This window comes from Myotis daubentonii, chromosome 8 (genome assembly GCF_963259705.1).
Source record: "Myotis daubentonii chromosome 8, mMyoDau2.1, whole genome shotgun sequence".
Taxonomy (NCBI): Eukaryota; Metazoa; Chordata; class Mammalia; order Chiroptera; family Vespertilionidae; genus Myotis; species Myotis daubentonii.
Window position 1 is genome coordinate 30,864,854 of NC_081847.1, and position 22,730 is coordinate 30,887,583.

A 22,730-nucleotide genomic window follows, 5' to 3' on the forward strand; every position below is an offset into this window, starting at 1 on the left:
GGGAAGCAGCTCCTGAGGCTGGGTGTCCTCTCTCGGGGTGACAGAGCCCGGGGGGCAGGCAGCACCGGAGCGTCTGGCCCTCCTGCCTGTCCTCCTCGCCTGCGGTTCACCAGCCTTGAAGCCACTTCCCGGTGGAGCAGGTACTCCTGTCCCTGGGCCTGGAGGGCGAGTGGAGGGATGGGAGTGGGGCTGGGCTGAGGTTGGCTGGGGGACATCTGGGTGTGAGAGCTGGATGCCAAATCAACCCAAACCCAAGACACTAATCAAAGCTGCACTTCTAACCTAAACCCTTTCACAGCTCCAAATCTTCCCAACCCTCATCCCATTCCCAGTCCCAATCCCAATCCCAATCCCAGTCCCAATCGTAACCACCATCCTGCCCACCGCAGGTCCCGGATCCACCCTATCTCACCCCCCATTGCATCCTGACCCCAACCATTTACTAATCACCGGCCTTTACCCTCACCCCAAACCCACCACTTTCACCTCCATGTCAACCCTCCATTCCATTCCAAATCGCTGCCTAACCTTCACCCCAGCTCAACTGCAGTGCAACCTTCGTCTTCTCCTCACTCTAAGCCCAGTCCACTCCCGGTCATTTATCTGGGCTTCATTCGTCTGAGCGCCGGACCCTAGCACAGTTCGGCAAAGCTCGGGGGATGGGTGCTCAGGCTGAGAGCATTTATAACCAGGTTAAAAGGTGAAATATCTGTTGCCCATTTCAAAGCCAGTAGATGGCATTTATGGATTATACGTCTCTCAGAGTTAAATGTTTGGGACTTCCCACTGTTTTAAAGATACTGTGCTCCTGGGATTGCCCAGCTGTACCCTGATCTCCTCAGTGGGCAGAGCGCTCCAGCTGGCTGTGTCACCCCGTTTCCCTCCTTCCCCCGCCTGAGAGGGAAGTTGGGGAGAAGCCCCGGTCTGGGAAACAGAAACTGAATCCTGCTGAGCTGCCTGCGGTGAAGCTGCGTTTACCTTTCCCCCCCAGGCTGGACTTGGCCTCTGGGATCAGAGGTCAGGCACTGAGCGTCCCAATCCACCCTCCTCAGCTGTCCTGGGGCACGTGGTCTCACAGAGACTTTACCTGCTCACTTATTCCCGCACAGGCAGCAAGCATGGGTGCCCACCATGTGACAGGCCACCCCTCCCAACCCTGATGCAACCTCTACCATTTCTGGGTAGGAGTGTGGATTTAAAACTCTGCCTTCAGAGCACCCAAGACCTGGGGATGCAAAGATGGACCTCAGGAATAATACTCTCCCAAATGGTCATTGCCTCAGGGTCAGGTTGTTTTAGAGCTGTGGTGCTCTCTGCCCCCCAATATACCCACCCCTCCCCTAAGACCCACAATCTTCCCTCTACCACCAGGGGGCGCTGGTACCAGGACACAGCTTAACCCAAGTCTTTAGTACCAGACTTCCTTCCTTCCTTCCTTCCTTCCTTCCTTCCTTCCTTCCTTCCTTCCTTCCTTCCTTCCTTTTTTCTTTCTTTCTTTCTTTCTTTCTTTCTTTCTTTCTTTCTTTCTTTCTTTCTTTCTTTCTTTCTTTCTTTCTTTCTTCTTTCTTTCTTTCTTTCTTTCTTTCTTTCTTTCTTTCTTTCTTAATAATTCTTTATTGCTGAAAGTATTACATATGTCCCCTCCCCTCCCCCCCCAATTGGCCCCTTCCAGCTCCCCCCACCCCCCCAGGCCTTCAACCACCCATTGTCTGTGTCCATGGGAAGTGCATATATGCATACAAGGTCTTGGGTTGACTACCTCCCACCCACCCAACCTTCCCCCCGCCCCGCATCTTCCCTCCTAGATTCCTCACTCTGTTCCATGCTTCCATGTCTCTGGATTCATTCTGTTCATCAGTTTATGTTGTTACTTGGATTCCACATATGAATGAGATCATGTGATACTTGTCTTTCTCTGACTGACTTATTTCACTTAGCTTGATACTCTCCAGGTCCCTCCATGCTGTCTCAGAGGGTAAGAGAGTCTTCTTTTTTACTGCTGCATAGTATTCCATGGTATAAATGTACCACAGCTTTTGTATCCACTCATCTGCTGATGGGCACTTGGGCTCTTCCCAGAGCTTAGCTATTGCAATGCCAGCCTTTCAAACAGAGACAAGGGTCTCCCGTCTGGGGTTCTTCTTGCCCTTCTTCTTTTCCAGAAAAGTTCTATGGGCTGAGATTGATTTTTAGGCGGAGCTATTAAGATGGACTCTGGTGGGACCGACCCTCCGTGTGTGGCTGGGCTAAATTATAGGTGACATCTACATGATGTAACTTTGGGTAGTTCTAGAAAGAGTCCTCCTCTCAAACGTTCCAAAACCCCTGTTCCATTCTGGGGACAGTATGTTTAAAATCCCACCATTCCTCCACCATTAGGTTCAGCATTGCCCTTTCCGGGGCCCCAGATGGGAACAGGAAGGGGAGCTGTGGATATCAGCAAGGCATGCGCATGTTGTCTCGCTGACGCCCTAGCTGTAGAAGATGTGACCCTGACATCCAGCGTGGCTGTGGGCTCCGGGCCATACCTGCCCTCAGCCATGCACAGTGGGCTGCCTGCCTTTCAGCCCAGCATCCAGGTCTTGGGGCCCCGTCTGACTCTGGGAAACAGAAACTGAATCCTGCAGAGCTGCTCACAGCTGGGCCAGCATGAGCCTTTCTCATGGCCGCAGACCGGGTGTGGGAATAGCCTCCTGGGACAGGAGCAGGCCTAGGATGGCCCAAAGGACGGGGGACGAGCCAGGGGGTCTCAGAAAATGACCAGATCTGTCTGCTGGAGCAGCCGAAGCCAGGGGCTGGGTCTCCTGAGGAGCCGTGCTCTTCCGGGCCTTCCCTTGCCTTTGCTTCAATGTGCTCTCTGCAAGGACACCCTCGTCCTTTCACACTTGGCCGAGTTCTGTCTTGTCATCGTGACAGGCCATTCCGGCTTCACCCAGGCGCCGGGTGTCTGCTCAGCACTCCCAGGTGTGCCCCCTGGTAGCCACCAGAATCAGCTGGGCTGATGCACGGGGGCTGGGAATTGTCATGAGTTTCCTGTCCCCACTTCCAGCCTCCCCAGGCCCTTCCCCTCACTCTGCAGCATCAGCATTTAGGACCAGGGAGGACTGCAAAGTTGGCAACATGGGTTTTGTATGTGCGTGTGGCAAAATGGGCAAAACATAAAATGTACTGATTTAACCATTTTCAAGTGCACAATTCAGTGGCATTAAGTACATTCACAATATTGTGGAACCACCACCACTGTCTATTTCTAGAACTTTTTCATCATCCAAAACATACACTCTGTACCCATTACACATGAACTCCCCTCCCTGTAGCCCTTGGAAGTCTCTATTCTACTTTCTGTCTTTATGAATTTGCCTATTTTAGGTATCTCTTTAAGTGGAATCTTACAATCTTTGCCCTTTTGATCTGGCTGACTTCACTGAGCATAATATTTTCAAAGTTCGCCCATGCTATAAAGTGTGTCAGAATTTCATCTCTGCTTATGGCTATACCATGGTTTTTTTATCCATTCATCTGTGGATGGACACTTGGGTTGTTTTCACGTTTTGGCTGTTGTGAATAACACTGCTGTGAACCCAGGAGACCCTGTTTTCACTCCACCCAGGAGCAGAGGTGCTGGATCAGACGGTAATTTATGTCTGACTTTTTGTGGGACCACCAATAGTTTTTCACAGGGGCTGCACTATTTTACATTCCTACCAGCAGTGCACTGAGCTTCTAATTTCTCCATATCCTCTCCAACATTTATTTTCTGATTTTGTTTGTTTGTTAATAACCATTCTGATGGGTGTGAAGTGGTAGCTCATTGTGGGGTGTTTTTTTTAAATCCTCATATATATACTAGAGGCCCGGTGCATGAAATTCGTACCCAGGGCAGGGGGCGGGGAGGGTTCCCTCAACCCGGCCTGCTCCCTCTCCAATCCATGACCACTCTGGGGATGTCTGACTGCTTCTCACAATCTGAGACTGCTGGCTCCTAACTGCTTGCCTGCCTGCCTGCCTGCCTGCCTGCCTGCCTGATCACCCCTGACCACCTCTGCCTGCCTGCCTGATCACCCTAACCACCTCTGCCTGCCTGCCTGATCACCCCTGACCACTTCTGCCTGCCTGCCTGATCACCCTAACCACCTCTGCCTGCCTGCCTGATCACCCCTGACCACTTCTGCCTGCCTGCCTGATTGCCCCTAACTGCTCCCCTACTGATCACCTCTAACCACCTCTGCCTTGCCCCGCACCCAAGACCCAGGATTCCCTCCTCCAGCCAGTCGCAGGTACCTGGGACCCAGGCCAGCTGCAGCAGCAGGGGACCATGGGCGGGCAGCTTCGCCCGGGCTATAGCCGCAGGTGCCTGGGACCACAGGGCGGGCAGCTTGTCTCTCTCCTGGGCCGCAGCCCCGGCCGCTGGTTCCTGGGACCACAGGGCAGGCGGTTTGTCCCCATTCCTTTCGCACGAGCTCATTTGTACCTGGCTGGTCCCCATTCCTCTCTCCCCAGTGCTGAGTATCTGAGCTGTTACAGTGTGACAGTGTGAGGGCGTGAAGGCATGATGACCATTTGCATATTAGCTCTTTATTATATAGGAGATATATATAAATTTTTTTTTTGAGAGGAAGAGAATGAAAAAGAGAGAGAGAGAGGAACACCGATCAGTTGCCTCCTGTATGCGCCCCAACTGGGGCTCAAAACTGAAACCTAGGTATGTGCCCTGACTGGGAATCGAACATTCGACCTTTTAGTGTACAGAACCACACTCCAGCCAACTGAGCCACCCAGACAGGGTCATTGTGGTTTTGATTTGCATTTCCCTTATGACTAATGATGTTGAGCATCTTTTCATGGGCTTACTGGCCATTTTACATCATCTTTGAAGAGATGTCTATTCAAGTCCTTAGTCCCTTTTAAAAATTCGGTTGTTTAGAGTTTGTTGTTGAGCTGTATAGGAGTTCTTTATATATTCCAGATATTAATCCCTTATGTATGATTCTAACCCCGTGATTTGCAAATATTTTCTCACATTCTGTGGGTTGTTTTTTTTTTACTATCTTGCTAGTATCCTTTGATTCACAAAAGTTATTTTGATCAAGTTTAATTCATCTATATTTTCTTCTGTTGCTTGTACTTTTGCTGTCGTACTTAAGAAATCATTGCCTGATACTAGGTCATGAATCTTTTCACCCATATTTTCCTCTAATAGTCTTACAGTTTTAGTTATATGTGTTTCTGCCCTCTCTCCCCTTCAGATTCATATCTCTGGCACCCCTAAGAACCTCCCACCCTCACCAGGGGCACTTCATGGCAGAGGGCGCCTCTGCCTTCTTGTGCATTATATACTGCAGGCAATTAACTTATGCTTGGGGGGGTGTGTGGTGCAGGGCCCTCGTACCCCCCGCCATTGCACCTAAACTTGCCCTGTCACCAACTCTCACCTCTCTTTCTGCATGTTGCTGCAAAGCCTGGGGGCTGCTCTGCAGGGCTGCAGGGCACATGTCTCCACTTTCAGGCTCTCACAAGATGCCAAGGACAAGGCAAGACAGAGATGGCTCTGGTGACCACAGGGACCCAAAGGGGAAGTTTCAGCTAGAAGCTGCCTTCGAGCTTTACCTTGAAGACTAATAAAGTTTCAACAAGCAGAGATGATATGTGGTGGGGACACAGCTGGTCAGCTGGAGAGCCCATGTGCAGAAGGGACTGGCCCCAGGGTGAATGTGTGAGGAGCAGGGAATGAAGGCAGAGCTGGGAGTAAGAAATTAAGACCTTTCAGGGATGTATTGGGCAATGGGGAGCCACAGAAGGTTTTTGAGCAAGGGAATGGCCCTTAAAAGACAGCACTTTGGTTAAGTGCTCAATCAAGCCCCATATGGCTTATAGCTTGTAAGGCTAGAGGTAGGGGACTAAGTCTCAAGTAAGAAACCATTATTCTTGCTGAGTGCCTTGGAGTAAGTCACTGGGCCTCTCTGGGTTCCAGTTCCTGTTGGCTTGGGTGGCAGGGAGGGACAGGGAGGGGCAGGGAGTGGAGGGAAGGGAGAAACAACTGTTCATCTGCTCTGGGGTGTGCTGTTGAGGGGATGGGAAAGCAGAACTTGGGGTGGGGTTGAGGGACGCCCAGAGGGTTTTCTAGTGCATTCCACCAGTGAGGGCATTGCTGGGTAAAGTCCAACTGTGAACGTGGGCTCCTGGCTCCCAGTGGGTGGCTGCCCCAGCAGTCCTTGGAAGCCCTGCCCTCTCAGCAGAGCCTGTGGGGACGCAGGGCTGACACTTCGGCAGGCTCGGAGCTGAGGTGCCTGGAGGCTCCTTAGGAGCCCTGTGTGTCCGGTCAATACAGTGCACACCCCTCTCTTATGCACCAGGACAGGCGCGAGAACCTGCTATGGGCTACCTGCTTCAGCTTCTCCACCTGGCCGCATCCATCTCCGCAGGTAAGTTGTGCTGGCCTTTCTCATCCCTCTGGGCCTGGCCTCCGTGAGCCCAGCCTTTGCTGGCCCAGCAGACAGACTGTGCCTGGTCACAGGTTGGCTGCTGAGGTTGAAGGGCAGGCACAGAGAGACGGTGGCAGGGACCAGTGACCCTCCCAGAGGGACTGTATTGCTGAGGACACAGCAGGGTTTGGGGGTCCACCTGGGGCACCTTCTATAGGGCAAGGTCATAGGGCTTTGTGGTGCCCCAGGCCTGCATTATTCTCCTGTCTGTCTGTTCCTCCCTCAGTCCTGGCCTCCTGGGGTGTCTCCCGTCCTGTGGCCGTGCAGGGTGTGAAGGGGTCCTGCCTCATCATTCCCTGCATCTTCAGTTTCCCTGACAACGTGGAGGTGCCCCATGGCATCACAGCCATCTGGTACTACGACTACTCGGGAAATCGGCAGGTGGTTTTCCACTCGGGGGACTCCCAGAAGGTGGAGGCACGCTTCCGTGGCCGTGCCCAGCTGCTGGGGAATGCCGAGCACAAGGTGTGCAACCTGCTGCTGAAGGACCTGAGCCCCCAGGACTCGGGCACCTACAGCTTCCGCTTCGAGATCAGTGATGTCAACCGCTGGGTAGATGCCACAGGCACAGCGGTCACTGTGACAGGTGAGGAATGGGGTGGCCTGGCTGCTGCCTGGAAGGGGCTCCCAAGCTGCTTCTGGCCCCACTCCCCGCCCCCTTGTTCTATACGCACCCCCAGCCCCAGTCTAGTCCCAGCCTTGTGTCCTCCATGCATTCACCCCAAGGGGGTGGGGGTAGAAAGCAACCTCTTCTTCCCCTTGAAGTCCCCTGCCCAGGGCTCGTGCCACAGCTGGGGTTTGCAGGGCAGGAGGCGTCAAGGGTGGTGAGGGGGAGTCCTGAGCCTCCTGTCTTTGTCCTCAGAGGAGCCCAACGTGCCCACCATTGCCTCACCGTTAGAGCTTCGCGAGGGCATGGAAGTGGACTTCAACTGCTCCACTCCCTACGCGTGCCTGCAGGAGCCCATCGGCCTGCAGTGGCAAGGCCAGGACCCAGCTCGCTCAGTCACCTCCAACTTCCAGAAGCTCGAGACCACAGGCATCAGCCACCAGGAGACCCTCCACATGACCCTGTCCTGGCAGGACCACGGCCGGACCTTGAGCTGCCAGCTCTCAGTGGCCGGGTACAAGACAAAGGGCGAGATTTTCCTCCAAGTGCAGTGTGAGTGCGCTGGGGGCCACACCCTCATCACTGGGCACCCAGCTGTGGCTCCCCAGTGGAAACCAGTTCCTTCTCCATAGAAACAGGAGTGCACTCTGACCTCCTGGGTGGGGCCGGGGTAGAGAGACTGCTAAGCACAAAGAGCCACCTTCCAGTTCCCTTTTACCTCTTGTCCCTGAGGCCAGGCTGGGCACAGAAGGGGAGACAAAGACCCAGAGGCTTGGGGGTCAGGCAGCAAGGACCTTGGGATTTAGTCCAGCTCTGGAGGATGCTGGGGAGGTGGGGTCAATCCTTTGTGGCCTAACGCTGCTCACATCCATGGTGATCAGGGCATCACCCGGACATGGCAGAGGCCGTGGGAGAAAGCCGAATTTCCACTTGCTTGAGCATCTCCCCATCACAGTACAATGGGGCAGCCTCTTCTAGAACAACCGCTGTCCACAGGCCTCAGGTGGCCGACACAACCATCCACTCAATGAGCAAACTTTGGGCAAGTTACTGGCGCCTCAGAGCCTCCATTTTCTCATCTATGCAGGGGCGGTAACAATAAATATTAGTTCCTGTCTCACAGAACTGTTATGAAAATTGGAGGCGTGTCTGGCACATACTAGCCAGTCAACTGTATTAGCTTCTACTATCTTCCTCTCTACGTAGATTAAGGGCTTGAAGTGTGAGCTTTTATTAGCCCGTTTACATAGTGAGAAGCTTTGAAACAAGATTCTAAAAAATGCGGTCTCTTTGTATTGCTGGTGCCCTCTTTACAAATGGGTTAACCATTCTCAGAGCGAATTCTGCTGTCGTTGGCTCCCTCCATCAGGTGCGTGGTCCCTCACCAACAGCTACCACAGGCCACCAGAGCAAACAGTGTGGTACCCATGACCCCACATAGGACACGGACATTGGACAGTGTCATGAGGCAGAAAGCCCTGGAAGGCAGTGTGGGCTGGACACCAGGCCAAGCATTGCATTCTCAGACTCTCAGTGGCGAAGGAAGGGATCAGGAACATAAGATGGGGTGCAGCACAGCCCGGGACAGAGGGACTAATGGGACTGATGATTTATCCGGTGGGCTTCCTTCGGGCAGGGTGCTGACAGAGAGTGGGCCACGCCCTCCCAGCCAAGGCTCCTTACCTGACACCCCACCCATCATGCCTTGCAGATGCCCCCAAAGCCGTGGAGATCCTCCCCAGCCCCTCGGAGGGGAACATTCGTCCGGGTGACCTGGTCACACTCACCTGCCAGGTGAACAGCAGCTATCCCGCGGTCAGCTCTGTGCAGTGGCTCAAGGATGGGACGCCCCTCAAATCCCAGAGTCTTGTGCTGCGGTTGCCCCAGGCAGCCTGGGACGATGCCGGAGTCTACACCTGCCAAGCTGGGAATGAAGTGGGCTCCTTGGTCTCGCCCCCTTTCAGCCTCCACATCTTCAGTGAGTCCTGGGTGAACCTGGGTCTTGACCAGAGGGTGGGGAAGGGGTCCAGGCCACAGGGGCTGAGGAGAGCCAGGTGAAGGTGCCCCCTCAGACAGATGACAAACCTCCCCGGCAGGGTGGAGTGTCAGGAGGGTCCCCGTGAACAGGACAGACACAGCAGGCTCCCCTGAAGGGTGTGATGGAGACTGCGCAGATTAAGCTGAGTGGCTGCAAGCCCGGGGCTCTGAGGAGTTGGGCCTGCAAGTCGGTTGGGTACCCCCAGTGTGCCCGCTGCTGCCCCCACAGTGGCTGAGGTCCAGATGAGCCCAGCAGGCCCCATCCAGGAGAACCAGACGGTGACGCTGACCTGCAACGTGCCTAAAGAAGCACCCAGCGGGCTGCGCTACAGCTGGTACAAGAACCATGCCCTGTTGGAGGATGCGCACAGCCCTACCCTCCAGCTGCACTCGGCTACCAGGGCCGACACTGGCTTCTACGTCTGCGAGGTGCAGTACGCCCATGGCAGGGAGCGCTCTGGGCCCGTCAGCGTGGTGGTCATCCGTAAGTGACCAGTGTGTGGCGGACACTGCTGGAGTCGGGCCAAGGGGTGGGACCCCTGCAGGCAGGTTAGGTCCTGGGCCGGGTGGCCCTGAGCTCTGCACACCTGGGCAAGGCTTGGACCTCCCTGGGCCTCTGTTTCCTTTGATTTAAAATTTTTTATTTTGAAATAAGTTAAAACTTCCAAAAAAGATTACAAAGAATTATCATATGCAGTACCTTTAACTTAAAGTCCCAATTTGTTGCCCTAGTTGGTTTGGGTCAGTGGATAGAGCATCAGCCTGCGGACTGAAGGGTCCCAGGTTTGATTCTGGTCAAGGGCACATGCCTGGGTTGCGGGCTCCATCCCCAGTTGGGGGAGTGCAGGAGGCAGCCGATCAATGATTCCCATCATTGAGGTTTCTCTCTCTTCCTCTCCCCTCCTCTCTGAAATCAATAAAAATATATTTAAAAAAATAAAAAAAGGACCTGGAAAATAAAAAAGTCCCAATTTGTTAACATTTAGGTTCATGCGCTTTCTTTCTTTTACAATATATATTATATGTGTGTATATATGTATATACACATGTACACATATACGTGCATGTATACATGTGCACATGTATGTGCACACATGTACACATTTTATCTCTGTAAACACATACATATCAACATCTCTATACACATCTCTATACATAAAAGCCTAATATGCTAAGTTTCTGACTGTGACCAGTTGCTATGACATGCATTGACCACCAGGGGGCAGACGCTCCAACCAGTAGGTTAGCTTGCTGCAGGGGTCTGGCCAATTGCGACTGGGCAAGAGGGCCAGGCATGCCCTGGAGCCCTCCCGGGGTCCCTCCCTGGCCTCTAAAACATTTCTTCTAATTAATTTCCTTTTAATGTACAAATCCGTGCACCAGGCCTCTAGTATGGACATATGCACTCTGTCAGTATACATACACACATATGTTACCTATCTATCATTTATCTATTCATCCATTCATCTATTTATATTCCTAATGTTGTAGACATGATTTCCTTTGCCCCTAAGTTCCTCAGTGTAGTTTCTAAGGTCATTCTCATACATAGCCACACTACAGTGACCACAGTCAGAAAATTTAACATTGATACACGCCCATTATCTAATCTACAGTCCATATTTAAATTATGCCAATTGATCCAATAATGCCCTTTATAGCAATTATTTTTGGGGGTCCCAGATCCAATCCGGGATCCAGCTGCATTCAGTTGTCGTGTCTCCGTACTCTCCTTTAGTTGGGGACAGTGCCTTGGTCTTTTCTCATCTTCTTGACATTGACACTTTAAGAGTACAGGCCAGCGGTTGTGTGGGTGTCCCTCCCTCAGTTTGTGTTTGTCTGAATCCAGTAGACAGAGCCTGGAACTCGGGCAGGAACCCCACAGCCATGATGCTGTGTCTGTCTCCGCGTCAGATCAGGGGGCACGTGGTGTCAGTGTGTTCCATTGCTGGTAGAGTTCACTTTGGTCACCTGGGTGAGGTGCTGTCCACTGCCAGACCTCTTTGCCAGTATTTATTTATTTATAATTCTCGCCCAGGGATATTTTTCCACTGATTTTTTAGAGAGAGTGAAAGGGAGGAGGAAGGAGAGAGAGAGAGAGAGAGAGAGAGAGAGAGAGAGAGAGAGAGAGAGAGAGATTGATGTGAGAAGGACACATTGATTGGTTGCCTCTGATAAGGGCCTGGGATCGAGCCTCAAGAGGTATATGCCCTTGACTGGAATCGAACCCAGGACACTTCAGTCCATGGTCCACTGAGCCAAACCGGCTGGGGTTCCCCATCTTTAAAGTAGGGTTCCTGATTCCCACTCTTGGTGTTGCCACAAGGATCGACTGAAGTGCTTTATCCAGCTCAGGGACAAAAGTTTATTCAGCCGGCACTCAGGAGCTGCTGGGGTCTCCCTCCATCTTCCAGGGCATTGTGGGACAAAGGAGGTGCAGGGGTTATAGGCTATGAAGGGGAATCCAGGGAGTGCCCTGTCTGAGGGTGACAAGCCTTTCTCCATGCAGACCCACCCCTCGCCCCCCACCTAACTGCCTTCCTGGAGATGCAGGCGGGGCTGGTGGGCATCCTCCATTGCTCCGTGGTCAGTGAGCCCATGGCCACCCTGGTGCTGTCACACGGGGGACTTGTCCTGGCCTCTACCTCTGGCAAGGATGACCGCGGCCCACGCTTCAGTGTCTCCTCTGCCCCCAACTTTCTGCGCCTGGAGATCCGAGACCTGGGGCTGGCCGACAGCGGGGAATACACTTGCACAGCCACCAACTCCTATGGGAACGCGTCCTCCACCCTGGACTTCCAAGCCAATGGTAAGATGGCCATGGTGCTGGTGGAGGGAGCTCGAAGAGGAGGCCTGCTCTGACCTCTACCTCCTAGGAGTCCAGAGGGCTCAACTGAGGGGCTGAACTAGCTGGCTCCTAAAAATCACATCCAGGACCCAGGGGATACTGTCATATCCCAACATGGGAGGTTCATGGAAGTCAAGGCAACAAGGGAAACATGGCAGGTTGTCTTATTCCTTCTGTGTACGTTCTGACTCTGAACTTGGAAGGTTCCTCATATGCATTCATTTGTTTCTTATTTATCAAACGTTTGGGGCAGGTTCTGTGCAACTAGTAGATAGGAGTCAGATTCAGGAGGAGTAGGGTCTTCCAACTCTTGGTACATGTGCTACCCCTCCCTCATTCTGAGGCCACGGCAGACATAATGGATCAAGCCTGGGTTCCAGCTCAGAATCCTTCTCAGCCATGCTGCAGCCAGTTACTACCAATAGGTCAGAATGGACCTATTTGGCAATATCCAAGGCCAAACCCTCCTGATCCTCAAGAGATTCATAGGGCTGACGTCACGAAGCCCAGACCTACCTACAACTATTGGGGTGGGGGGATGCTGGAGGGCTTCCTGCAGTGGGTGGCATGGGGTCACAGATGTGCAGCGGGCTGAGCCTCCCTGTCTCCGTCTGCTAGCAGCCCGCCTCCTCATCAGCCCAGCAGCAGAGGTGGTGGAAGGGCAGATGGTGACGCTGAGCTGCCGGAGTGGCCTGAGCCCAGCGCCTGACATCCGCTTCTCCTGGTACCGGAACGGAGCCCTGCTTCTCGAGGGGCCCAGCAGCAGCCTGCTGCTCCCCGCGGCCTCCAGCACCGATGCTGGCTCATACTACTGTCGCGCCCAGGACAGCCACAGCGCCAGCGGGCCCTCCTCGCCTGCCGTCCTCACGGTGCTCTGTGAGCAGCCTCCCCCCTGGCCCCTGCCTGTCTTGGGGAGGATGGATCAGTCCACTGGGGTCCGCCAGCCATCCCTGTCCTGCCCAGGGTCTAGATGAGGAGGGCAGCCACAGGCCTGGGCACCATGGACCTTTCCACCCGGGGCTGTAATTTGGGGAACAAGGCTAGGGATTTTCTACCTCCCCATGTCCCATCTCTAATCCCAGACATTTTAGGGCCCTCTGTGCCTAGCCTCAAGCCCACCATGGGTACCATGGCCAAGCTTCATCCTCCTGAGCTGGGCCCTGGGACACCATACTCCTATATATGCGCACACGCCCCATAGGTTGTGCCCTCACAGGCCCCCAGAGACATGAGAGCAGAACCTCTCGGCACAGGAACTACGTCTGGTCAGCAGTGGATGTTCCATATTAGCCTGAGGGCCCACCAATATTCAGGGCCCCCTTAGCTTCAGAAAGCCTCCCCTGACATGAGCAGGAGCAACATCCTGGGACTGTCAGGAAGAGCAGCCACCTCTTAGGGGTTTCCGAGTGTCAGGGTGAGATCACGCGGAGGCCTTGCTGATGGCTGTCCTTGACAACCCATCTCCAGAAGCCTCTAGAGAGAGGGCACTTTAGGCATTGTCTATTATCTTAAGTAGAGCTGCTTGAAGACCAGACACAAGGGGAAGGGGAATCCTGGCGGAAGGGGTGGGTGCAGAGGGAGCAGAGGTAAGATTCACAGGGATTGCTATGAGGGCGCCCTGCTCAGGAGCACCTGGGAGTTAGGCAAGTGACTGCTAGCCCACACGGTGCCTTTGTTTCCCCGGGAAAACGCCCCTCTTCCCGGGGAAGATCAGACACAGCCCTAGGGTGTGGCTGAGCCCGAGGCCCAGGGGCTGGAGTCCTCCCACCCTGGCCTGCCTGTCCTTGTCAGGGCCCAGCTGTTTGTGGCAGCTCTGGGCCCAGGCCTTTGTCCAGTGTCTTCTGGGATCCCAGGCAGCCCTGGCCGAGGCTGTGGTCTTCCATGAGTGCCTCTGCTCTTCCCCCCTGCAGACGCCCCACGCCGGCCCACGCTCACCGCCCGGCTGGACCCCGACGCTGAGGGCCTCGGGGCTGGCCGCCGAGGCTTCCTGGAGTGCCGTGTGGACAGCGACCCCCCTGCCCAGCTGCGGCTGCTCCACGGGGACCATGTAGTAGCTACTTCCCTGACACCAGGGGGCGGGTGCAGCACGTGTGGGGGCTGCTCCCAGCGCATAAAGGTCAACAGAGCCCCTAACCTGCTGCGTGTGGAGATCCGTGACCCGGTGCTGGAGGACGAGGGTGAATATCTGTGCGAGGCCAGCAACACCCTGGGCAACGCCTCCTCCTCAGTGACCTTCGATGCCCAGGGTGAGTCGGGGCGGGGAATGGTGGCACAGGGTCGGGGGCCAGTACTTGGGGCCCTATTCCGCTGAAACCCTGGCTCCAAGGGGCCCCATCCAGTGGAACCACCTTGTTTAGCTGCGGAAGTTTGCTTTTCACCCCTGTCCAGTGGGCACTCCCGAGGGTCTCCTTCCTCCCCCCTCCAGGCTGGGAGGCTGGACCAGTGGCCCCCAGGGTTGCGGGGAAGCAGTCAAAGTGAGGCCTGTCTCAAGGGGGCCTGTGCTGCCTGCTCTCCAGCCACGGTCCTGGTCATCACTCCGTCGCACACGCTGCCAGAGGGCACCTTCGCCAACCTGACTTGCAGTGTTAGACGGGAAGCCGGTGGAGGCCCTGCCAACTTCTCTTGGTTCCGGAATGGGGCACTGTGGACCCAGGGCCCCCTGGAGACTGTGACGCTGCTGCCTGTGGCCAGAACAGATGCTGCTCTCTACGCCTGCCGCATCCTCTCTGAGGCTGATGCCCAGCTCTCCGCCCCCGTGGTCCTGAGTGTGCTCTGTGCGTGATGGGCAAGGGCAGCACTGGCACTTGGAGGGTTGGTGTGTGGAGGGGGCAGTGGGACACAATATGGCAGCTGGAACGTGGTGAGCTGGGCTGGGGGTGGCCTCCTGCAGCGTCTCCCTGTCCCTGCAGATCCCCCGGATCCTCCAAAGCTGTCAGCCCTCCTGGACATGGACCAGGGCCACATGGCTGTGTTTGACTGCACTGTGGACAGTAGTCCGCTGGCCCAACTGACCCTGTATCATGGGGAACGCCTCTTGGCTACCAGCCTGGGGCCCCAGCTCCCATCCCGTGGCCACTTCCATGCCAAGGCCATGGCCAACTCCCTGCAGCTAGAGGTCCGAGACTTGGGCCTTGGGGACTCTGGCAGCTACCGCTGTGAGGCCACAAATGTCCTCGGATCAGCCAACACTTCCCTCTTCTTCCAGGTCCGAGGTGAGTGTCAGTCCCCTGGCGACACAGTAGAAACAGATGCCCTGGGACCATTCTGGCCAGGCAAGCATGTGAGGTCTTTTTCAGCCATAGTTTCTGGACAGTTTCCACCAACCCACAGAGGTTTCCCTTTGTCTCCAGCTAGACATTTTCACCTGTAATAACCATGGAAGCCACTAGGAGATAGTGGCAATTGCACAAGGCAGTTTGCTTGATTGGAGCAATTTCTGACAGATAACTTCTTACGTAATAGTATAATTTTGTTAGATAATAAGTATCTCATACAAAATCTAATATATATGTACATTATGCATATACATGGGTAATATATGCACACCAATGTGTGTATGTACACACATATGCATATACAGATATGCCCATATGCATAAGAATATATTCACATATCTATATATATAAAAGCCTAAGCAACTGAACGACCAAATGACCGAACGACCGGTCAATAGGTTGCTATGAGATGCACTGACCACCAGGGGGAAGATGCTCAATGCAGGAGCTGCCCCCTGGTGGTCAGTGCGCTCCCACAGCCAACCTCCTGGGCTGGCTAACCTCCCGCAGTCCCTCCCCGCAAGGCCAGCTAGCACCCCTCACCGGCCCTAATCTGAGGGGGAAGGGGCCGGCTGGCCAACTTCCCAGGGCCAGGCCGAGGGACCCCACCCATGCATGAATTTGTGCACCGGGCCTCTAGTTTTTCCATAAAAATTCTCCCTATGCGAATAAGCTAGGAAAAAGGAAAGCTAATATCCATAATGTTACAAAGGCCAAAGAAATACACACAATTTTTCTCTCACAATGACGAACATCAACTTGTGAACATTTGCCTTGGGCCTTGGTCCTATACATCTTTTCTTATTTATTATACTCATTTCACAGGCAGAGATATTTCGGGTCAGAGCTTTAGGAGCTTGCTCCTGATCACATGACTAGCAGGTGGCCCTGCTAGCTTGGGACTAATTTGGTTCTGTTCCCAGGCACAGCCTGTGCTCTCAGTCACCACTCCAGCTGTCCCTCCATCGCCCCCTCCCCCCGCCTCCAGCTTGGTCTCATCCTGCCTTAGACCCAGGGGGCACTAGGAACTGCCCTTTGCTTAGTCCCCAGTTCCTGGGCTCTCATGACCTTGAGCCTGGGTGCAGAGCTGGCTAGAGAGGGCTGGAGGGAAAAGATCACATAGCTGCTAACTTCCCCTTCTAAGCCCTCAGTCACCCATGCTGAGTTCAACTCATGATCAGGACAATGGCCCGTGGCAGGATTTAGTGCTTTATGGTGTCAAACCAACATTTGTCCAGAGCTAGCACGTGCAGGCACTGTGCCTGGCACTGGGTTGCAGGTCATATAAGTGGGTTGGACCCTTGAGAGGCCCACCTTCTGTCTGGTAGGCGAGATGTGATTGACAGAGCGAAGCCGTACCTCAAGGTGGTAGGTGGAGACGCCAGGACAGACCCATGCAGTGAAGTTGGGAGCAGGAGAGACCGAGGCAGGGGTTGAAGTCGGCAGTGGTCTGGTGGGGGAGCTGTGGCTCAGGGACACAGGTTTGGGGTCATGCAGTCATGCAGTCTTGGTGTGGATGACACACGGTCCAAGACTGTGGAAGGATATGGCGGAGGGTCCTCACTTGCTCTTGATTTCTTCCGGCAGGAGCCTGGGTCCAGGTGTCACCATCACCCGAGCTCCAGGAGGGCCAGGCTGTGGTCCTGAGCTGCAAGGTACCCACGGAGGCTCTGGAAGGGACCTCATACCGCTGGTATCGGGATGGCCAGCCCCTCCAGGAGTCGACCTCAGCCACACTCCGCTTTGCAGCCATAACTTTGAGCCAAGCTGGAGCCTACCACTGCCAAGCCCAGGCCCCGGGCTCAGCCACCACAAGCCTGGCCACCCCCATCAGCCTCCACGTGTCCTGTAAGTGCTTTCATTACTGCATGTTTCTTGGGGTGTGAAGGAGCCAAGGGTGTGGCTGGAGGAGGGGATACTGACCCCCGGGTCTTGGGCTCTGCCTCATGAGAGAGCCTTAGATGAGGGACCACCTGGCCAGACCCTGACCACTCCCCACTTTGTGTAGATGCCCCACGCCAGGCCACACTCACCACCCTGATGGACACTGGCCCTGGGCGACTGGGCCTCCTCCTGTGCCGTGTGAACAGCGACCCTTTGGCCCAGCTACGCCTGCTCCATGGGGACCGCCTGGTGGCCTCCACCCTACAAGGTGTGGGGAAACTGGCAGGCAGCTCTCCCCGGCTAAAGGTGGCCGTGGCCCCCAACACGCTGCGCCTGGAGATCCACGACGCAGGGCTGGAGGACGAGGGAGTCTACACCTGCGAGGCCACCAACACCCTAGGCCAGACCTCGGCCTCAGCCAGTTTCGATGCCCAGGGTCAGTGTGGGGGTGTGAGTATGTGGGTGGGTGGCTCCTCTAAGAGGAGGGAAGCTTGCTTGGAGCGGCTTCTGGAAGGCTGGGCACAGGCAAGAGGGCTGGGCATAAGGGTAGTCTCTTCTTACGGGCAGCAGTCTTCAAACTTGGGCTTCATGGAAGAGCTTTTTTTAAAAACTGAATTTTACACGGGTGCCCAGTGGACAAAACTAATCAGAAACGGGGGCTCAAGGAGAAGCCACAGCAGGGCCAGGGAGGCCTGTATTCTCCCATGTGCTCCCCACCAGGGCCAGGGAGGGCTCCGCAGAACTCCGCTTGGGATCAGCTGAGAGATGATGAGTTGTTTGCCAAGTTCCACCTCTGAGCCCATTCACAGGTGGACCATCTGTGCCTCCCAGAGGCCGAGGGGCGTCCCTCCCTCATGGAGACAGGTGGCTTGTTTTACTCGGCCTCAGGACCCTCACTGGTGTCTCCGTGCCCTCCTCTCTCCAGCTGTGAGTGTGCAGGTGTGGCCAAAGGCCACCGTGCCGGAGGGGCAGCCGGTGAACCTGACCTGCCTTGTGTGGACCACGCACAAGGCTCAGCTCACCTACACATGGTACCAAGACGGGAAGCAGCGCCCAGGTGCCCACGCCATCCTCCTGCCCAATGTCACAGTCACGGATGCTGCCTCCTACCACTGTGGTGTGGTGACCCCTGGCCAGGCACCGCGCTTCTCCAGACCTGTCATCCTTGATGTCCTCTGTGAGTGGTTGGTGGCTGGGTGGGGCTGGAAGGAAGGACAGTAGCCTACTGGGATCAGGGCATGGCCAGAGGCCCAACCTGGGAACTCAGTACCAGAACTCAGCCAGCTGACGGAGACCTTCACAGGAGCATGGGAGTTGGGGGCTATGGAGAGAGGTTCTCTCTGGGCAGAGCAGCAGTGCCCCAGATGAGCAAGTGGAAGCGCTTGGGGTGGGAGGCCCGGGTCCTCCTGGTTTGAACGGCACCTACACACTGGCCTCCTCATGGCTGTGGTCTCTGAACTCTGTCCACGCCTTTCATGCTCCTGTAGATCCACCCCGCAGCCTGCGCCTGACCTACCTCCTGGAGAGTCGTGGTGGGCGGCTGGCCCTGCTACTGTGCACCGTGGACAGCCACCCGCCCGCCCAGCTGGCCCTCAGCCATGCTGGTCGCCTCCTGGCCTCCTCGACCGAAGCCTCTGTGCCCAACACCCTGCGCCTGGAGCTGTGGGAGCCCCGGCCCAGGGATGAGGGTCTCTACAGCTGCTCGGCCCGCAGTCCTCTGGGCCAGGTCAACACGTCCCTGGAATTGCGGCTGGAGGGTGAGGCAGGGCTCAGGTCAAGGCCACCAGGGGTGGGATCTGCTCTGGTGTCTGGCTGGGCCCCGCTGACCCTGGCCTCCTTGGGACAGGCGTGCAGGTGACCCTGGCTCCGTCGGCCGCTGTGCCCGAGGGGGCCTCCATCACAGTGACCTGTGAGGACCCTGCTGCCAGCCCACCCACCCTCTATACCTGGTATCACAACAGCCGTTGGCTGCAGGAAGGGCCCTCCGCCTCCCTCTCAATCCCGGTGGCTACGCGGGCTCATGCCGGTGCCTACTCTTGCCAAGTCCAGGATGCCCAGGGCACACGCAGCTCCAGGCCTACAGCCCTGCAAGTCCTCTGTGAGTAGGGGTCCTCGGATGGGGGTACCCAGGGTGGCGGAGGGCACTTTTGGGCCCCGATGGGGGTGGGCACAGAATTGCAGGTGGGCTGGGAATGGGCACTTGGGGAAAGAAGGACGTAGGTGGTGAGGAAAGGGGCCTGGGTCCCTGTGACCCCTGCCTGAAGAATCTTCCCACGGGGTCCTGAGAAGGTGGCACTTCTAGGAAATGACTTTCCAGAGGCTTCAGCCTCACCAATGCCAGGAGGGCGGACAATGGACAGGATAGGATTTCCAAGCAATGACCCCACCTATGCCCTGCCCACCCCCAGATGCTCCTAGGGATGCTGTCCTGTCCTCCTTCCGAGACTCAAGGGCCAGCCCCATGACTGTGGTGCAGTGCACTGTGGACAGCGAGCCACCTGCCGAGCTGGCCCTGTCCCGGGATGGCAAGGTACTGGCCACCAGCCATGGCTTGGCATCGGGGACGGGCCGTGTCCAGGTGGCCCGCAACTCCCTGCGGCTACAGGTGCAAGATGTGCCCTCAGGTGATGAGAACACCTATGTCTGCAAGGCCCACAACTTGCTGGGCTCAGTCAGCACCACAGGGCAGCTACAGGCGGAAGGTGAGCGGGCGATGGGGGAGGAGATGGGGCTCAGGTGCCGTGGGGTCGGAGTCCACGTGGACAGGGGTTGACTGGCCTGAAATGATAGATGTAGCTCCACCTGATCTGGTGGAAGAGGAATAGCTCCCACTGGAGGGGGTGCCCAGCCTGAGGGAGAGAAACAATCTTACCCTTGGAGAGCTCCCTATGAGAGCGGAGGTGTAACAATGCCGGAGAAGAGCGTGGGTGCAGAGGAGACGTAACCCTGCCCTCCAGAGTGCACAGACCCTACCCAGGGCACCTGGGGTGGGAAGAGGTTACAGAGTCCTACCCTCAGCAAGCCCAGGCTGAGGGAGGAGGTGCAGCCTCACCCTTGGGGAGTCCAATCTGGGGGCAGGACACAGCCTCATCCATCAGGACATCTTTTTTGGTGAGAAAGGGCGGCCCAGCCCTGCCCTGAAGGTCTCCTGTGTGAGGATGAGAGACAGCCCTGATCTCAGAGATCTCAGTCTGATGGGGACACAGTTCCACCTTTGGGGCTCAGATCCCAAGTCAGATAAGAACTTCCCATAATGCACAGAGGCCTCTCAGATCCCCCTCAGATCCCACCCAGGCCTGCAGATCCCCAACCACCTCCTGGTCCTTGGCCCGCAGGCGTGCGTGTGGTGGCCGAGCCAGGCCTGGATGTGCCTGAGGGTGCAGCGCTGAACCTGAGTTGTCACCTTCCTGGTGGCCCCAGGCCCACGGTCAACTCCACTTTCGCTTGGTTCTGGAACGGTCGGCAACTATATGCGGAGCCTGTGCCCACCCTTTCCTTCTCCTACGTGTCCCGTGCCCAAGCTGGAGTGTACCACTGCCGGGCTGAGCTCCCCACTGGGACCACCACCTCTGCTCCGGTCATGCTCCGTGTGCTCTGTGAGTGTGACACAACCCCCTGCCTCAGTTTCCCTACTACTCACCTGCCCACTTCTGGGCTTCTTCTTCTTCTGCCTGCAAAGAGCAAGGACTTCACAGGCATGGAGTCCTGGACTGACGGACTCCTATTGACTTCTTGTGCATCTGTGCCTTAGTTTCCTCATCTGCAAATGTCATCCCCTCACCTTGTGAGGCGGCTAGGAGATAAAGCATGCAGAAGGCCTGCCACACAATAAGCCCTCAGCAACCTTGGTTCTCTGTTCCATTTTCCACCAGGGCCTCATGCTGTCTCAGTCAGCTATTGCTGTGTAACAAGCCACCCCAAGACTTAGTGCTTAAAATTATAGCCATTTTATTTGATCACAATTCTGTGGGCCAGAAAGTCAGTCCTTCTTACATTCTGACTTTCTTCATTCTGTTCTTACATTCCTTTCTGAGCAGTTTTGCTGGTTTCACTTCATGTGGCTGCAATTGTCTAATGGCTGAACTGTGGCTACGTGGTCTAGGATGGCTTCACCCTCGTGGCTGGTGGTTGGGGCTGGCTGCTGGCTGGGCCACGTGTGTCCAACAGGCTGGCCTGGGCTTCCCACAGGCTTGTATTCCAAGGAGAGCAGAAGCTGTGAGGCTTTTATATCTATCTTTGATGTTACACAATGTCACTTTTGCCTTCCAGTGGTCAAAGCGAGTCAAGGTGTAAGGAAATAGGCTCTTAATGGGAGGAGCAGCAACATCGCCTTGCATGGGTACAGGGAGGAGAGGAGTTTGTGGTTGTTTTCTATAATCACCACACTCTCTGTCTTCCCACAGACCCTCCCAAGACGCCCACCATGACGGTCTTTGTGGAACCTGAGGGTGGCACCCAGGGTATTCTGGACTGCAGAGTGGACAGCGAGCCCCTAGCCAGCCTGACCCTCCACCTTGGCAGTCGAGTGGTGGCCTCCAGCCAGCCCTTGAGCACTCCAGCAGAGCCCCACATCCATGTCTCAGCCACCCCCAATGCCTTGAGGGTGGACATTGAGAAGCTGCGGCCCAGTGACCAGGGGGAATACGTGTGTTCTGCCTCCAACGCCCTGGGCTCTGCCTCTGCCTCCACCTACTTTGGAACCAGAGGTGAGGGAGGGCTCCATTTCCCAGGCCACCCTACACAAGGCCTGGCTCTCAGGTCCCAGGGCTCCCTCTGAGGTTTTCCCTGAATCGCTTCGGCTTGTCTGTCTAGTCTACATTGGTTGCTTGAAGCTCCTTTGCATGGGGAAGCTCCTGAGATAAAGTGAAAGTTAGAAAAGGTTTCACCTTGGGAAAGTCACTTGGAAAGGAGCTTTGGAGGCCTGGAGCCATAGCTGCCCCCTGAGCTCTCCCCTGTGTTCCAGCCCTGCACAGCCTGCATCTGTTCCAGAACCTACTCTGCTTCCTGGGGCTGCTGGCTGGCCTCCTCTTCCTCCTGTTGGTCCTGGGAGCCTTCTACGCCTGGAGGTGGGTACAGAGCTGGAGGGTGGATGGGGCCACCTCAGCCTTCTCTGTTTTCCCCTAACATTCCCCCATGTCCTTCCTACCAAATTCACAGGCTCCATACTTTCTAGCCTGCCCTCCTCCCTTCCCACGCTCCAAATTTGGGTATCCTTTCTAGAATGATCTCTAAATCCATCTTGCTGTAGTTTTCTTCTTTCCTTATCTCTACCCTGTCTGTGCTGAAGAAAGGGCTGGGAGGGAAGAAAGATAAGGTACCCCACCCCCCACAATGCTCCCCACTGCTTGGTGCAGTGAGCAGTCTGGGGACAAGCATGTGGGGCGGGTGCAGGAATAGGGACAGGCAGGGAGAGGAGAGGCTCTCTGAGTCCACTCTTGCCCTTGCAGAAGGAGATATTTTCATAAGCTGAGCGTGGGTGAGAATTCGGTGGAGATGGCGTCTCAGAAGGACACGGTGCAGGTATCTAACCACCATGTGGGCGCACACAGACATAAGGCCCGGCTACCCCACAGTGCAGGGCTGGCCCCTAGAGACTG

General features: G+C 55.6%; 1 protein-coding gene across 2 annotated transcripts in view; it reads left to right on the plus strand.

Annotated features, from left to right (window-relative positions):
* SIGLEC1 (sialic acid binding Ig like lectin 1) overlaps positions 1-22,730 on the plus strand; it is a 24,715-nt gene continuing 1,985 nt past the window's right edge. Inside the window, exons 1-21 of one of the 2 annotated variants that reach the window (XM_059705654.1) lie at positions 1-140; positions 6,354-6,422; positions 6,709-7,068; positions 7,345-7,641; positions 8,801-9,067; positions 9,356-9,610; positions 11,636-11,935; positions 12,593-12,850; positions 13,885-14,220; positions 14,491-14,748; positions 14,884-15,186; positions 16,837-17,097; positions 17,258-17,569; positions 18,059-18,310; positions 18,621-18,890; positions 18,980-19,231; positions 19,542-19,835; positions 20,469-20,729; positions 21,537-21,839; positions 22,097-22,199; positions 22,581-22,654. In XM_059705654.1, coding sequence (XP_059561637.1) covers positions 6,374-6,422; positions 6,709-7,068; positions 7,345-7,641; positions 8,801-9,067; positions 9,356-9,610; positions 11,636-11,935; positions 12,593-12,850; positions 13,885-14,220; positions 14,491-14,748; positions 14,884-15,186; positions 16,837-17,097; positions 17,258-17,569; positions 18,059-18,310; positions 18,621-18,890; positions 18,980-19,231; positions 19,542-19,835; positions 20,469-20,729; positions 21,537-21,839; positions 22,097-22,199; positions 22,581-22,654 — 5,065 coding nt within the window. In that variant the 5' untranslated portion in view covers positions 1-140; positions 6,354-6,373. Of the gene's footprint in view, positions 141-6,101; positions 6,423-6,708; positions 7,069-7,344; positions 7,642-8,800; positions 9,068-9,355; positions 9,611-11,635; positions 11,936-12,592; positions 12,851-13,884; positions 14,221-14,490; positions 14,749-14,883; positions 15,187-16,836; positions 17,098-17,257; positions 17,570-18,058; positions 18,311-18,620; positions 18,891-18,979; positions 19,232-19,541; positions 19,836-20,468; positions 20,730-21,536; positions 21,840-22,096; positions 22,200-22,580; positions 22,655-22,730 lie in introns of those variants that run through there. The other variant, XM_059705655.1, reaches the window with a different exon arrangement.